Here is a 14,951-nt window from a genome sequence, read left to right on the forward strand (position 1 = left end):
GTGAAAGCATTGGAAGGGATTTTCAATGTAGTCTTTTCTTTTTCTATATAATACCACATTAAGTAAAGGCCAGTTATTACCTTCATGTATTTCTAACACTTTTATCAGTGAAATTTTCCTCTTTGAATTGTTTCAAAGGTCCAAGTACAGTATTAACCACTCCCATTTTAGGAAAGATGGATAAAAAAGGTTTTATCCTGGAAAGACTATGTACACAATTGGTCACTATATTTCCCCCTTTGAGGTCACCTTTTTATATGTCAAGAAAATTTGACAGTGGTGAATTTTTTATTTCTCATGCAGGGAACTGGAAATTGGATTTTCTGTATTTTCTAAAAGATATACAACAGAGCAAGTTTTCGTACATTCTCATAACATAGTAGAGGACAAAAATCTGAAGAATATCTTGTGGGAATAAAAATACCTAAGCCTTGCATTTTTTTTAGTGGAATTGCCTATTTTGTATGTTTATAGATAAAGTATTATTACATGATATATATCTGAGTCTTTGGCCAGCTGAGCCAGGATTGCGCATGGGTTCTCCAGCATATTTGTAGTACAAATTCATATGAAAATTAAGAATTGTTTTAGTCCTTATTTTTAATTATTATCACTGCATATATTTTTATTTTATCTCCACTGTTTTGATTTGAAAATAGATGTCAGCTCATGGATAATCTGTGATGGTGATATTGACCCTGAATGGATAGAATCTCTGAATTCTGTTCTGGATGATAATCGACTGCTGACTATGCCCAGTGGAGAAAGGATTCAGTTTGGCCCAAATGTTAACTTTGTATTTGAAACTCATGATTTAAGTTGTGCATCACCAGCCACAATATCTAGAATGGGAATGATCTTTCTTAGGTAAGCCATAGATTATTTATATACATTATATTAGAATATTCTTTTACTGTCCTGGTTTCATATTAAGTAAAATAAGTGTAGTGTGAATCATGAATACATATTTTTCCCATTTATGATTAACTTCTTTTTTGTTAGGTTTTAATTAATTCAGAGAGTTCCTGTTTTATTAAAAAATTGAATTATTTTAGCAGTTTTAGTTGTATCACAATTATGAAATAATTATTATTTTTGTTTCAATGAAACAGCAAGAAAATTTGGTCTCTTTATTATTTTGTTGAAATATTGTGACTGATTTCAGAGAAGTGAACATATTAATTATGAGCTAATATGAGCTAATATTATGAGCTAATAATTTAAAGCTGAGTAGCAATATTTTAATTATAGAATTTAATTAATTAAATCTATTTAATTTTAGATTCACAGAATTTTAGGGCTAATTCAGGTTTATTAGGTCCTATGACCCAGTCTTTTCATTTTACAAATTGAACACCTCTTTACTTAATATTTTTTTTCTTCTTCAGTATATTTGGAAGAGGCTTAAAGACTGAAAGTGAATAATAAACCAATTTTAGATATCATGTAAAATAGTCACATACCAGAGCATGGACATTTGCACCAATTTCATTTTTGAAAATTAGTAATATTTTGGCATAAGTAAGAAACTTTTATTTTACTTTTCCAATTTTTATTTATCATCCTGTAGCATTTTATTTTTTTTAGGACCATTTAAAGTCATTGTATGTGTTGTATGACATATGACAATGTAATAAAGTTGATTCAAATCATGTTTTGAAATTATTTAGTTGTTTACTTTTTTGACAGTATTGTAGGAAACATTTACTTTAAATTAGCCAGAAACTTCAATTGATATTTTGAGGTATTATTAAAAGATAATATAATTTTGGGTTTACCGCTTTCATAGCAGCATTCACACACAATTTATCATATTTATTAATTGTGTTATAATCTTGTGAGAAAAATAGAATAAAGGTAAGTTTTTAGTTAAATTTTAAAGTACTTGTTAAATATTATATATATGGTATTAAATTACGCACCTGAGGAGAGAGAGAGCTAGAAAGGAGTAAAACTGTTTGTAGAGAGCTTATCTTTTTGGAAAATACTTTCACATAGAGGAGGCAAATTTATACAAGTGGAATATAAGTGAACTAAGCAGTAAGTAGAATACTATTCATATTTAGCAGAAAATAAGACATTGCTTTAGAGGAGGTGAAAATTGTTGGTGAATCAGGTATTGTTTGTGAAAGGCATAATGAATGTATATGATTTCATGTAAAATACAAATACATATTAACTTTTTTTGTTGCTATGTGTTCAGCTTATATCTTAGTTTTAGGTTTCATTTATTCCTTTAGCAGATATTTTTTGAGCACTTGCTATGTAATAGGCCAAATGTGGACCTTTTAATACTGAAATAAATGTTATTATTAATGATGCTGGGACAACTGGTATGAAGCAGTGTTGTATTGGATAAACCAAGACATGTAGTCTCATAGACATTGAGAAAATACCATTGGTAAGAAACTCTTTATTCTGAAGGAGCTTAGCATCTTTGGTTGGCCTACTTTGGGCTAATCTAATGTTATTTAATTATTAACCTCTTTGATATTTCAATTTTTTTCATATTAGACTGGATAGAAAATGTGAGAGCAGAGATTCAAGGCATCAGTGTCATTTATTAATTTGCTATGAAACAATAGTGGAAGATAGGAAAAAATGACAAAAATCGTGAGGTCTTGTCAATTCTAAAATAATATGAATTATTTTTACTATAGTTTTTTATAATTATATAAGGTATAATTTTGAATAAGATGTGAATCTCTATTATTTCACCAATTGGATTTTGGTGAAATAATTGAATTTTACCCAGATAATTATGTACTTTGCTAAAGGAATTATAGTTTGCTTTAGGAAGATCTTTAAATTTTAATAGTGGCATGGGAATTTAGGTAGTTGGATTTTTATAGGATAGAGAAAAAATGTTTATAAAGATCTGTATTACAATTTAGATCAGTGCATTTTAAACTTTAATGTGCATTTGAATCATCAAGGATCTTATTAAAATGAAGATTTTTGCTTTAGTATGTCTGGAGAGGGATTTGGGGTTTTACATTTCTAACAGACCACTCTGAGTAGGAATGGTTGAGACCACTTTAGGCTATGTAGAGCCTATGTAGAGTAGGTTGTGTAGATATATAATTCTCGTTTAGTTTATATTTATAATAAAATAGATGAAATTTATTTGTCTTGTAGAAAATGACATATATATGTATATATACCTATATGCATGTGTGTTTGTATATATTATGTGTATGTATACACACACACAGATGTAATTGTATTATTCACACATACTCATAGTAAAGTAACTAAAGCCACCTTTTGTATGCTAGCAGACAAAATATGTGCGTAGAATAATGTTTATTGGAGAAGAAATTTATTTTAATGTAAATTGATAATTTCTTCCTAAGTAATTTTTTATTTGTCTAAACTTTCAGTGATGAAGAGACAGATCTTAATTCTCTGATAAAATCTTGGTTGAGGAATCAGCCTGCTGAATATAGAAATAATCTTGAAAATTGGATGGGAGATTATTTTGAAAAGGCTTTACAATGGGTTCTAAAGCAGGTAAATTAACCATAATATTTCATAATTAATCGAGGTGAGAAGTATGATTAAGAGTGATGCTTATTTTAAGTGCCTTGTGGTAGAACTCTGCTGGAATGTGGGTGTGAGGTGAGAGGTGGATTTTGTCACTGCTACTCCTCTGTATCTCTTAGCATAACTGTTATATCTCTTAGCATAACTTTTTATTTTGTTAATCTTAAAACATTTTACTTCTTTCATTCATAATACTTTACACTGCTTACCTAACAATCTTGATTACTAGAATGTCTTTCTAATTTTTACTAGCAAAAACCATCTTGCTGCCACTTTTTACTGCCAGTAAATACCTATATATATGACATATGTATATATAATATATAATATATAGGTATTTATATACCTATATATACACCTATATATACACACCTATATATACCAATAAATACCTATATATATAATCACATATATATGATATATATAAGGTTAAAAACAATATGAAGTTAGCACTAAACTAGAAAAGGGATGGTGAGTTATTTGCAATAATGAAAACGTGTTTATATTTAACAAAAACATTGAATATCTAATATACGTGAAGCAAAATACAAGAGAGACTTTGAGAGGTGAAGATTAACAAGATAATTCCTTTCCTTGAGAAGGGTTTATCTAATGGAGAAAAATGACATGCAAACAGATAACCACAATTTAGCAGGATGAAGAGAATATTGCTGTCATTTAGAAGAGGTTTAAAAGGAGATCACATTTGATTTTGGATTTGAAATGTGAAAAAAGTTTAGCATGCAAAGAAGACCGTGGAGGGTGTTCAGATATTCTACATGTTTATGCCATTGCTTTTATGAAAAATGAAAACATATACAAAATAGAGGATATAAATAGCAGTGAGTTTTTTGAAAGTATCTGATTGTGAATCTGAACTTGATTTAGAGGTCAACACTTTAGGATTGAACAAGATATAGAGAAATGAAGATTTGTTTTCGTTTTCTCAAACTTTTTCTTTTCTGACTTTGTAAGAATGAAAAATGGAGGAATAGGGATTTGTGAGGATAGCGATGCAAGTGAGGTAGGTTTTCCTGGAGGCCTAGGAAAGGGAACACTCCCATTAGCTCCTAGACTGACTGAGCTGTCTCCTCCTTTGTGCTTCTGTAGCAACATACAGCATCTACCAACTATGTTATAATTGTCTGTTTACATTAAACTATAAGCACCTTGAAGGCAAGGACCAAGCTTATCACACTCTTCGTTGTGTCCCCAGAACCAAGTATGATATTAAGTGATAGCAAATGGATGATAGTATTGTGCTTAATTACATACCTGATGCCTACATTGTGACACCTTTTCAGTAGATATGTTATTTCATTAGTACAAAACATTCAGAGCCTAACAAGGCTTTCCAATGCAGATACTTTGAGGTAATCTGCTCATAGATGTGTGAATGTTATAATAGGAGTATGATATTAGATGGAATATATTTATGTATATATAGGGGTTTGTGACTGTAGAAATGACGACAGGATAAGATTATTAAACAATAGAGTGAATACCAAAGATTCAGTTAGGAAAAAAAATGGTTTATGTTTTGAGGTCACACCGCTGTTTGTTTGTTTGTTTTATTTAATGTGTTAAGGGTTCTTTTCTTTTTATCCTGTATTTTTTTCACCATGCACAGGTTCTGAGGTATACCACAATGAATTCTCTAGTCAAATGCTGAAATTGTATTTATAACTAGAACTTTGCTTTCTTCTTTTTTCTCTTCCTCAGCCTATGGGATAAATCTTTGCTTTCTTGTATGAATTCAGCAAATAAGAAAATATAGAAGAAAATATGTACGTTTCCTTTATCTCACCTTTAAAATCTGGAACTCTCAGTATGAGTCTATCTAGATTTCTTTCTTTCTTCTCCTTTCTTCCTGCTCTTCCTCCTATTTCTTCTTTCTCACAAAAATATTAATTTTTTTAAGCACAGCGATGTTTTTAAAATGTAAACTGGGTAATTTTACTCTATTATAAAAAACATGTTAAAGACAAGGAAAATAAGGATTGTATTCCTTACCATGTCTGATAAATTCTGCACTCTGGCCCTTGCCTATTTCTCTAACTTAAAACACTGTTTCCTTGCTTACTTAGGCATAACTTCTTTTAATTCCTTAACAGTGCGAAGTTTTTCTTTGCATGTGCTATATTCTCTGCATAAGCAGATAGATCTCATCCTTCAGTCTTAGCTTAAATGTCACCTTTTTTTTAAAGAAGCCGTGAGCCCTCAATCTGAGTTACTGTTTCCCACAACATTCTGTACTGCTGTAGCTCTTACCACAATTTGTTAACCATTTCCTCTGCGATGCTTGAGCTCCATGAAGACAGGGACCCTGTTTATTCCAGCTTTTAACAAAACAAAGCAAAAACAAACCTGGCACCACATACAGATCCTAATGCATGATTGGTTCTCAGTAAATATTTATAGAAAGACTGAGAGCCATTTTTTCTTTAACTCTCTGGCACTTACCAGGGACCCCAGGGAGGCTTACAGATCAAAGCATCTACACAGCACTGAAGTCCAGAAGTTTCATTTAAAAATTCTTTCAGAGAAAGCTCCACGTGGTTTGTCATTTATGCCTGCTTTTTCTGACGTTTCTTTTCTAGTGCCATCAATCTAGCTCTTGCCTCTTGTTTTCTTTTTATCAGCAAGAGGAAATGAACATGTATTCTTTTTGGAACAATGCTCACTAACTTACCTTTTCTTTTATATTCTTCAGGTTTAGGAAGTAAATAAACTGTATCTATTTGAGGACTGTAGCACTGAAAGCTAGAAATATATGATTGTACTTTCATGATTACTTTTTATTTTCAAAGTATATATAAAAATTGAATGAAATCTAAACTTTCTACAGTTTGAATAGAGGAGTGAGTTTAAAAATGGTTCTTGAAAAGGTATGTGAACATCAGTCTGTATGGTTCTATGTTTACTGGTTAATACTTGCCTTTTGTCTGTTTGTATCACGGATTTTAATCAACAGAATGACTATGTGGTAGAAACAAGTTTGGTTGGGACTGTGATGAATGGTTTGTCACATCTACATGGTTGCAGAGATCATGACGAATTCATTATTAATCTCATAAGGGGACTTGGTGGAAATCTGAATATGAAGTCACGTTTGGAATTTACCAAAGAGGTAATGCATATTTATAGCCTATATTTAGTCAAAACTTTAACTTTTCATTAACTCTTAACTGCCAAAATACAATGATTTGTTACTGTAAGATATGGAACTTTTAAAATTTGAAATTATGTATTCAATTGAGTAATAATGTATTTATGTATGTGTATATATATTTTCTCCTTTGAGTTATTTTATGATGTTTGATAATATTATTAACATTTTATAAAATAATGTTTTATAAGTTAAAGTTTGGACCATATCTTTTTTAAGTTAGACATTTTTGAACCTACTTGTCTACATTAATAATTATTTCATTCATTTAAAAATCTTAGAATAGTTTAGTTTTTATCATCCTTTTAACTAGAGCAGTTTTAGGAATTGGGAATATTAGGATGAATTAATTATTAATAAATATTTTCTTTAATATATGTTAAAGTTGTATTACAGTCAAGTTGTTTATAAAGCTGAATTCTAAATAATAAGTGATTTTTTTTCCAATTGACCTCTACTGAAATTATTGGACATTTATTCCTTTGGGTTGGCTCTAACATTAACAGCTTTTTTTCTCATTTTGCTGCTTCTTTGATAGTGTCATTTACTGCTTTCTCTATTCCGTCTCCCTTTCCATGGCTGTCCTGTTGCCTCTGTTGCCAGATGCTTCTCATTGTTACCACTCAGTGACATACTATATGCTGCTTTTAAGCACATGCTCTCTTGTCAAAGTTCCGAATAAATGTATTGAAGAATAGTATTAAGGGCTAACTCTGCTTTATATCTGCATAGATAACAGTTTTCAGTATTAAAAAGAAGAATAACAGGTGGAGAGCAGTGGTAGTGACACTGTGATGGACAGTACCAGGATATGGTAGAAATGAAGGGCTTTAGGATTTCTGCATTCTGCACTTTGTGATTTAATGTTAATAAGAACTCCATTAAAATGGAATATATTTATACCTTAGTGTATAAATAAATATCCACTATGTCATTATCTCCTATATATACTTTAATTTACTTGCATAAATGATCATTTAGAGAAAAATATTTGAGATAAAATGTTACGTTAATGATAAAATAGGTTTAGTTTATGTAAAGTTTTCTTGGAACTAAGATGATTTACTTTTGGGATATTTACTTGGAAGAATTTTAAAATGTCACACACTCTGGAGTATGTGAAAACTTATCACAATTTTTTCCTCTTAAGGTTTTTCATTGGGCACGAGAATCTCCTCCAGACTTTCACAAACCTATGGATACCTACTATGACTCTACTAGGGGTCGATTAGCAACATATGTGCTTAAGAAGCCAGAAAACTTGACTGCTGATGATTTCAGTAACGGCTTAACTCTTCCAGTCATTCAGACTCCTGACATGCAACGAGGTCTAGATTATTTCAAACCATGGTTAAGTTCTGATACTAAACAGCCCTTTATTCTGGTAGGACCAGAAGGATGTGGCAAAGGGTAAGAAAAATATTGGCAAAGGTATATGTTGTGGATTTATTCCTGCCACCCCTAATTGATTTAATGGCTTTTGTTATGTTTCTTTTGGTTAAAGTAGCATTTACATTTTCATGGAAGATTCATTTTATTTTCATTACTTATAAAAATAAGAACTATGGGGAATAGTGTGTCCTTTTCTTTGCCAGGTTGTGTGATTTCTACTGGAAAGACAGCAATCTGAGAAGATACTCTTAAAAATTATCCATCCATATAATACAGCAAAAAAAAAAAAAAAAAAGAATGCCTTATATATACTCACACAGCATTTGCTTTAGTTATAAACTTTAAAATTTGAAGTTAGATCTCTATTTAAAAGTAGCTTTTAATTCAGTGGAATTCAGCCTAGTTTTAGTTCATATGGAGCATAGTCTCCTGAAATATAGGAATCATGGTTTATTATTTTCATATTTCTAGTAGGGGAGTAGTAATTTTAAAAATTGTATAAAATCATAGCAATTTTTTTAAACTCATGGAACTTAAAATCCTAAAATCCTTCAACTGTGGGGAAACAGGGTTGGTATATTTAACATGTACATTATCAAACTAGATTAATTCTGAGAACTTTGATTTTTTTGGCTGAAAACAGTCCTCACAATGCCTTAAAACATGAATTTATGTTTTTCTAGTCTGAAAGTTAGAAAGTTGCTTTGATAGTTATGGAAGCCATATCTGTATTTACCATTTTTCCTATCATCATATACATTTTAGAAACTGAAATATTTATGAGATAGAAATTTCTTATTGAGTATAAAATGTATTTTGTTGATTGCATTTTTATCAAAGTCAGATGTCATGCATTTTTCGTAGGATGCTGCTCAGGTACGCATTTTCACAACTCCGGTCCACTCAAATTGCTACAGTTCATTGTAGTGCACAAACCACTTCTCGACATCTCCTGCAGAAACTGAGCCAGACTTGCATGGTAATCAGTACTAATACTGGTCGTGTATACAGACCAAAAGACTGTGAAAGACTTGTTCTGTATTTAAAAGATATCAACCTACCTAAACTTGATAAATGGGGGACCAGTACTTTGGTAGCGTTCCTACAACAGGTAAGTCATATCGCTTGAAGTGTTTTAATCTAATTGGAAACAATTTAATTTCATTAACTTTTCTTAGAAAATATTCATTCTTCATTTGGAGCCAGTTGTATCTAGCATTTGTCATGGAAATTAAACTCCTGAAACACTTCAGTCTTGTTCCAGTTCTTCTATGATTTTCCTTTCTTTAGAAGTTAGTATTACGTCAGGATAATACATGACAGGGAGAATAGAAACAGCCTTCACTCTACATCTATTACTTGTCCTTTATTCGTAAAACAAGGAGGAAAACAAAAGCTGGACATGGTGGTGGAGGTGGAGAAATTTTTGCTTTATGTTTTAAAGTATGCATTCTTCTCACAGCAGTTAGACTTGGTCATGTTTTTTTTCTGGCTGCTTTAACCCATTATTCTCCATTTTTGCCTGTATAAGGATTTGAGATCACATATCCTGAATCAGTGTGGAATATATTTTTTCTTTATGTTATTTACATCACATTAGAAGCTATAAATTCTTAGAGTTTATTACGGTATAGGTCCAAATTTAGGCTTATTATGTAACTGCAGAATATGATAAAATATTTACAGAAAAAAACAAAAATATTTTTCTCATATTTTTCCTGATACTTTCATTTTCTAGGCTAATTGTACTCAATTTATAATATCATTGCATTTTAGTGTTTATTAGAGAGAAAAGCATTTTAAACAGTAGGATAATTTAGCTAACATTCATAGAACACAGAGATTTGAACAGTATTATTTTTCAGTGATATAATAATTTAAGATACCTTTTAATTTAAAATTCTTGAGTTAGATAGATGATGATTGCATTTAGAAATAATTGAAACTTAGGCAAAAATATCCTTTATCATGATTAGGAAATCTTAGATAAAAAACGTTTAAAATATATTTATTTTCAAATAGATATTGACATATCAAGGATTTTATGATGAAAATTTGGAATGGGTTGGTCTAGAAAATATTCAAATTGTGGCTTCTATGTCAGCTGGAGGAAGACTGGGAAGGCATAAACTTACTACCAGATTTACGTCCATCGTTCGTCTTTGTTCTATAGAGTATGTATCTTTGTGTTTCAGATTTTTTAATTTGGGAAGATATCATATATAAATGAATTTTATTTAAAGTATTTATGATAATACTTTAAAATTTAGAATATAAAAATGGTCAAACTTAACCTCTGATATTTTTTCCTACCCTTCTCAAAATATAGGCAATAATTTAGGATGATAAAAGCTTTAATCAAAGCATCTTATTTATGATATGTTTAACAGGAAATAAAACGAAACTGTTTTGTGTAGTCTGTGTTCCAAAATGTCAATCTCAGGAGTCTGAATGGTGGATTTTAGATTTAAATGTTTTATGCAGTTCATGAAACAAAAATACCATCAAATTTATGAAGATAACAAAAAGAGAATTTCAATCTGAACAAGGGAGAATTAGGGTCATTTTAATGGCTGGTGGCATCAATGCTAATCATCTCCATGGGCCATAATTACAGAGACTATGGCAATATCTCCTCTGTTTATATTTAATATACATTATATTACATTACAAATATTGAATATTACAAAACCTTATTTGTATACTTTTGTGCTAATTGTACTCCATCAATTAACCTTTTTTTTTTCTAGAAATATTCCTGCTGCCAGTTAAACCATATTGAAATACATTTTGGTTTGGGAGAAAGGGGTTGATTTTATTTGTTGTATTAGTTTTACTTTTATAGTTCTGAGGTGGATTACTGCCCTGTGTACAGACCTTATGTAACTCAAAAATGCTTTTCAAAAGTAAAATTTTCCTTTTGGTCTTTTCTGAAGATCAGTGATATGTTTTAACATAATTTCTTGGGGTTCTCTAACACCTTCTGGTATTTGACAATAGATATTTCGGGATCGAATTTGGTTGAAATGAGAATGGATCGGGGCGATGAGCCTAGTCTTAGCCCCCTGGGTAAGCTTTGGAGATATGTAGGTCTTAGAGCAGCACAGTTTCAAAACCACTGTTGTAACTTAACATTGAAATATTAATTTGGAATACTGATTTATTTCAGCTTTCTTCTTATATGCCATTTTTTTTAGTTACCCAGAAAGAGAGCAGTTACAAACGATTTATGGAGCATATTTGGAACCAGTTCTACATAAAAATCTGAAGAATCATTCTATTTGGGGTTCTTCATCAAAAATTTATCTTTTAGCAGGATCTATGGTACAAGTGTATGAACAGGTAGATATGCATCTAAATTGTAGCTTTCATGTCTATTAGTATCATTTCTAAAGGTCTACTTTTAATTCTGACCTCTGTGTTGACACCCAGGCTTTACTTTCCTGTTTATTAGACTTTTCTAGTAGAGAGTAACTGTGAAGACAGGTGCTGTGTGTGCCTTATTCACTGTTGTATCCATGGCACAGTTTCTAATAGGCACTCGATATTTGTTGAATGAATGCATTTGTGGTAGATGGTTATTCTGCTGTCAGCTCAAATTTTGCATATTTAGAATTGAGTTTATCTTCTTTCCCAAAACGATCTTTTTCCTGACTTCTATCAGTTTGTATCTTCCAGGCTTCAAACCTGCAAGAAGTCTTTGATGTTTCTTTCTTTCTTCCTGACTGTGAGGAAATGTCTAAAGTATTCTTCCTAGATAAAATGGGGAAGATACTTGAAAGTAGGCATTGAGGATGCACAAAACATTTGTTGAGCACCTTTTCTTGCCAGTAGTAGTCCTAGGGATGTAAAGATGACTTAGTTTATTTTCACTGAATGTTCACAGTCTAATGAGGGGCTGAGTCATATAAATAAACTATTAATGCAGTGTAATAAATGTAGCAATAACAGTATGTCTAACTTACAGAGATAGCACAGAGGAGGAGTAAATAACTTTGTTGTATATGGTAGTTGTTAAGGAGGAGGTAAAGTTTGATCTGAGTTTTGAAAAATTAATAGAAATTCCCCAAGTTGCTGGAGGTGAAAGAATGTCTTCTTAGATAAAGGGAATAGCGTGTACAAGTTATAGACATGTTTGTGGAAGATGCTTTTTATAATATTGGAGTCGAAGTGGGGATAGGTAAGTTTAAAAGCAAGAAATTCCTTTTTTTAAAAAAATAAAGATGTTAAGCAATCAAGATCAGAATAAGAGTAATGGCTCTGTCCATAGAGAGGAAGGGACAGGCATTTTACCGGTTGGTTGTATGTTGAAGAGAGATACTTTGATTTGTTCAGTGACTTCTTGAACATAAATTGTTTTAATGGTTCCCAGCATTAAAAAATGGGTCTTACCTAGACCTGTGAGTACCTTGGGATTGCAACCATCATATTTAAAGGTTAGGTTTGTTTTTATTGAATTCTTCTGTTCAGCAGGGCTTTTTAGCCTTTTTTTTTTTTTTTTTTTTTGGCCATCTGTTGAAGCCTATGAACCCTTCTTAGAATATAAGTATATATATATTTTTTTCTTTTTCTTTTTTTTTTTTTTGAGATGGAGTCTCGCTTTGTCACCCAGGTTGTAGTGCAGTGGCACGATCTCAGCTCACTGCAACCTCTGCCTCCTTGGTTCAAGTGATTCTTCTGCCTTAGCCTCCCAAGTAGCTGGGACTACAAGCATGTGCCACCATGCCCAGCCAATTTTTATATTTTTTGTAGAGACGGGGTTTTGCCATATTGGCCAGGCTGGTCTTGAACTGCTGACCTCGTGATCTGCCCCCACTCAGCCTCTGAAAGTGCTGGGATTATAGGCATGAGCAACTGCGCCCGACCAGAATGTTTTTAAGTGCATAAAATATAGTATAAAGATAATGAAGTCAATTATATTGAAATCCAGTTCCATCTACAGGTAGAAATTGGTATTCCTCTGAGTCTAAGGATACTGAAAAATTTATAACATGATTATTATTTAAGGCAGTAGAAAGATTGTTTACTGTATTTTCTTTTTCAGGTGCGAGCCAAATTTACAGTTGATGATTATAGTCACTATTTCTTTACTCCTTGCATTCTTACCCAATGGGTTCTTGGCTTATTTAGATATGATTTAGAAGGAGGTGAGTTTTGCTAGTGTGTATCTTGTGTGTGTGTGTGTGTGCACATTTATTCTCTAGATTGTATTTGTAATAGATAAGTTAAATGAGTATTATATCACAAGTTATATTATTAAATAGAAATATTTTTATTAAAATTATTATATTTCTTCTTCCAAACTGTGTATGATTGTCCCTATTAAAACTTCCTTTTGGGAAAAATGAAATCATTATATTTGAGGCAAAGCGTATTTAGTATACTTTCTGAAATTATTTTTGTTGAACAACTAGAGATGATAGTATTTAATGTCATCTTTAAGTAATCACAAACGTACCAACTTATTAACAAAATGAATTTTAACTTTTTTTCCTTTCTTCCATTTATCTGATGCCAAAATTATGGTATGTAGACACCTGCTATTTCTTTCTAATTTTATGTTAAACATATTATTTAAAAATCATTATATTACAATTAAATAAAATTTTGCCTTTTCTAGGATCCTCAAACCATCCACTAGATTATGTGTTAGAAATTGTAGCATATGAAGCACGGCGCTTATTTCGTGACAAAATTGTTGGTGCAAAGGAACTTCATTTATTTGACATCATTTTAACATCAGTGTTTCAAGGAGATTGGGGCTCAGACATATTAGACAATATGTCAGGTAATGTAATAGAGCTTATGCAAATACATAACTATTACAAGGATTTCAGAAATATTTTTCTTACCCAGAGCATGATTTTATAGGTCTAAACAAATAAAAACTTTGAATAATTTTAATATTATTTTTCCATAAGGTACAGCTCAGTCTTTTTTGCTGGATTTCAGTAATCATGTTTCAATCAAAATATAATGGCAATTATTTTTTTCTTAGAAAAAAGTTCAGGCCATACTGTTTTACATTGGCAATGCAAGATTATTTTAATAAAAGTTTTTTTTTGAAAAACAGTTACATGTATATAAAACATGAAGATCATTGGGAAAATTCATATTTGATTGTCATGACCTTTTGCCTAAGAGCAATGGCTATTCTTATTCCTGTCACTACCTATAATGTCATTAGCATAGAACTTACATATGCTTGTTACCATCTTCATCTATTGTTATTGTAAAGAAAGCATAACACCAGTCAAAGGTGCTGTGTTGCATTTGCAACTATTACTGCTTAATAACCAATTTGCATTTTGAAAACTATTGTGGGAGTAATGTATGTAATATGAAAGTCATCCTTGTGAGAGGGCCTTTCATTAAAAGAAGATTGCAATATGGAAATATTTCCTAATAAAACTGCTGTCAGGCCACAAAAGGTGCTTATTTTTTCAGAGGATAAAGCTAGGCTTCAAAAATATTTTATATAATAAATACATTTTATACAATTACTTTTAATGGCAAAACCACAATTACTTCTGCACCAACATATACATTTAGTATATTGTACATTTCTAGATTTGATATTGGTCTGAGATCCATGAGTACCTATCCTAAAGGGAACTTCGAGGGTGGGAAAGATGTTTAGATTGACAGAAAGAATTTTCTAGGTGCTCCTGAGTTTTTGAATCAGGAAATGGGTTCAAGAGAAACTTCAAGAAGGATGAAATGCTGAGAGAAGCCTGATCATATTAATAGTTCAGAGTTTGCTTGACTTGGAGTGAGAGTTTATGTCATTATGACCTGTAGCTTGCATGGCTTAGTGTGGAGAAGCTTAGGTTCTTAAATGGTG

The 14,951-nt window shown here is 31.3% G+C and overlaps 1 protein-coding gene across 4 annotated transcripts in view; it reads left to right on the forward strand.

Annotated features, from left to right (window-relative positions):
- The window catches only part of DYNC2H1 (dynein cytoplasmic 2 heavy chain 1), a 374,133-nt gene that overhangs the window by 69,549 nt on the left and 289,633 nt on the right, over positions 1–14,951 (forward strand). For 3 of the 4 annotated variants that reach the window (XM_063784470.1, XM_063784471.1, XM_063784473.1), the window contains exons 39-47: positions 660–867; positions 3,384–3,513; positions 6,521–6,676; positions 7,866–8,125; positions 8,972–9,218; positions 10,130–10,281; positions 11,305–11,449; positions 13,152–13,254; positions 13,728–13,895. In XM_063784470.1, coding sequence (XP_063640540.1) covers positions 660–867; positions 3,384–3,513; positions 6,521–6,676; positions 7,866–8,125; positions 8,972–9,218; positions 10,130–10,281; positions 11,305–11,449; positions 13,152–13,254; positions 13,728–13,895 — 1,569 coding nt within the window. The remainder of the gene's footprint in view (positions 1–659; positions 868–3,383; positions 3,514–6,520; positions 6,677–7,865; positions 8,126–8,971; positions 9,219–10,129; positions 10,282–11,304; positions 11,450–13,151; positions 13,255–13,727; positions 13,896–14,951) is intronic. The other variant, XM_063784472.1, reaches the window with a different exon arrangement.

Source organism: Pan troglodytes, chromosome 9 (assembly GCF_028858775.2).
Source record: "Pan troglodytes isolate AG18354 chromosome 9, NHGRI_mPanTro3-v2.0_pri, whole genome shotgun sequence".
In the NCBI taxonomy this organism is placed as follows: domain Eukaryota; kingdom Metazoa; phylum Chordata; class Mammalia; order Primates; family Hominidae; genus Pan; species Pan troglodytes.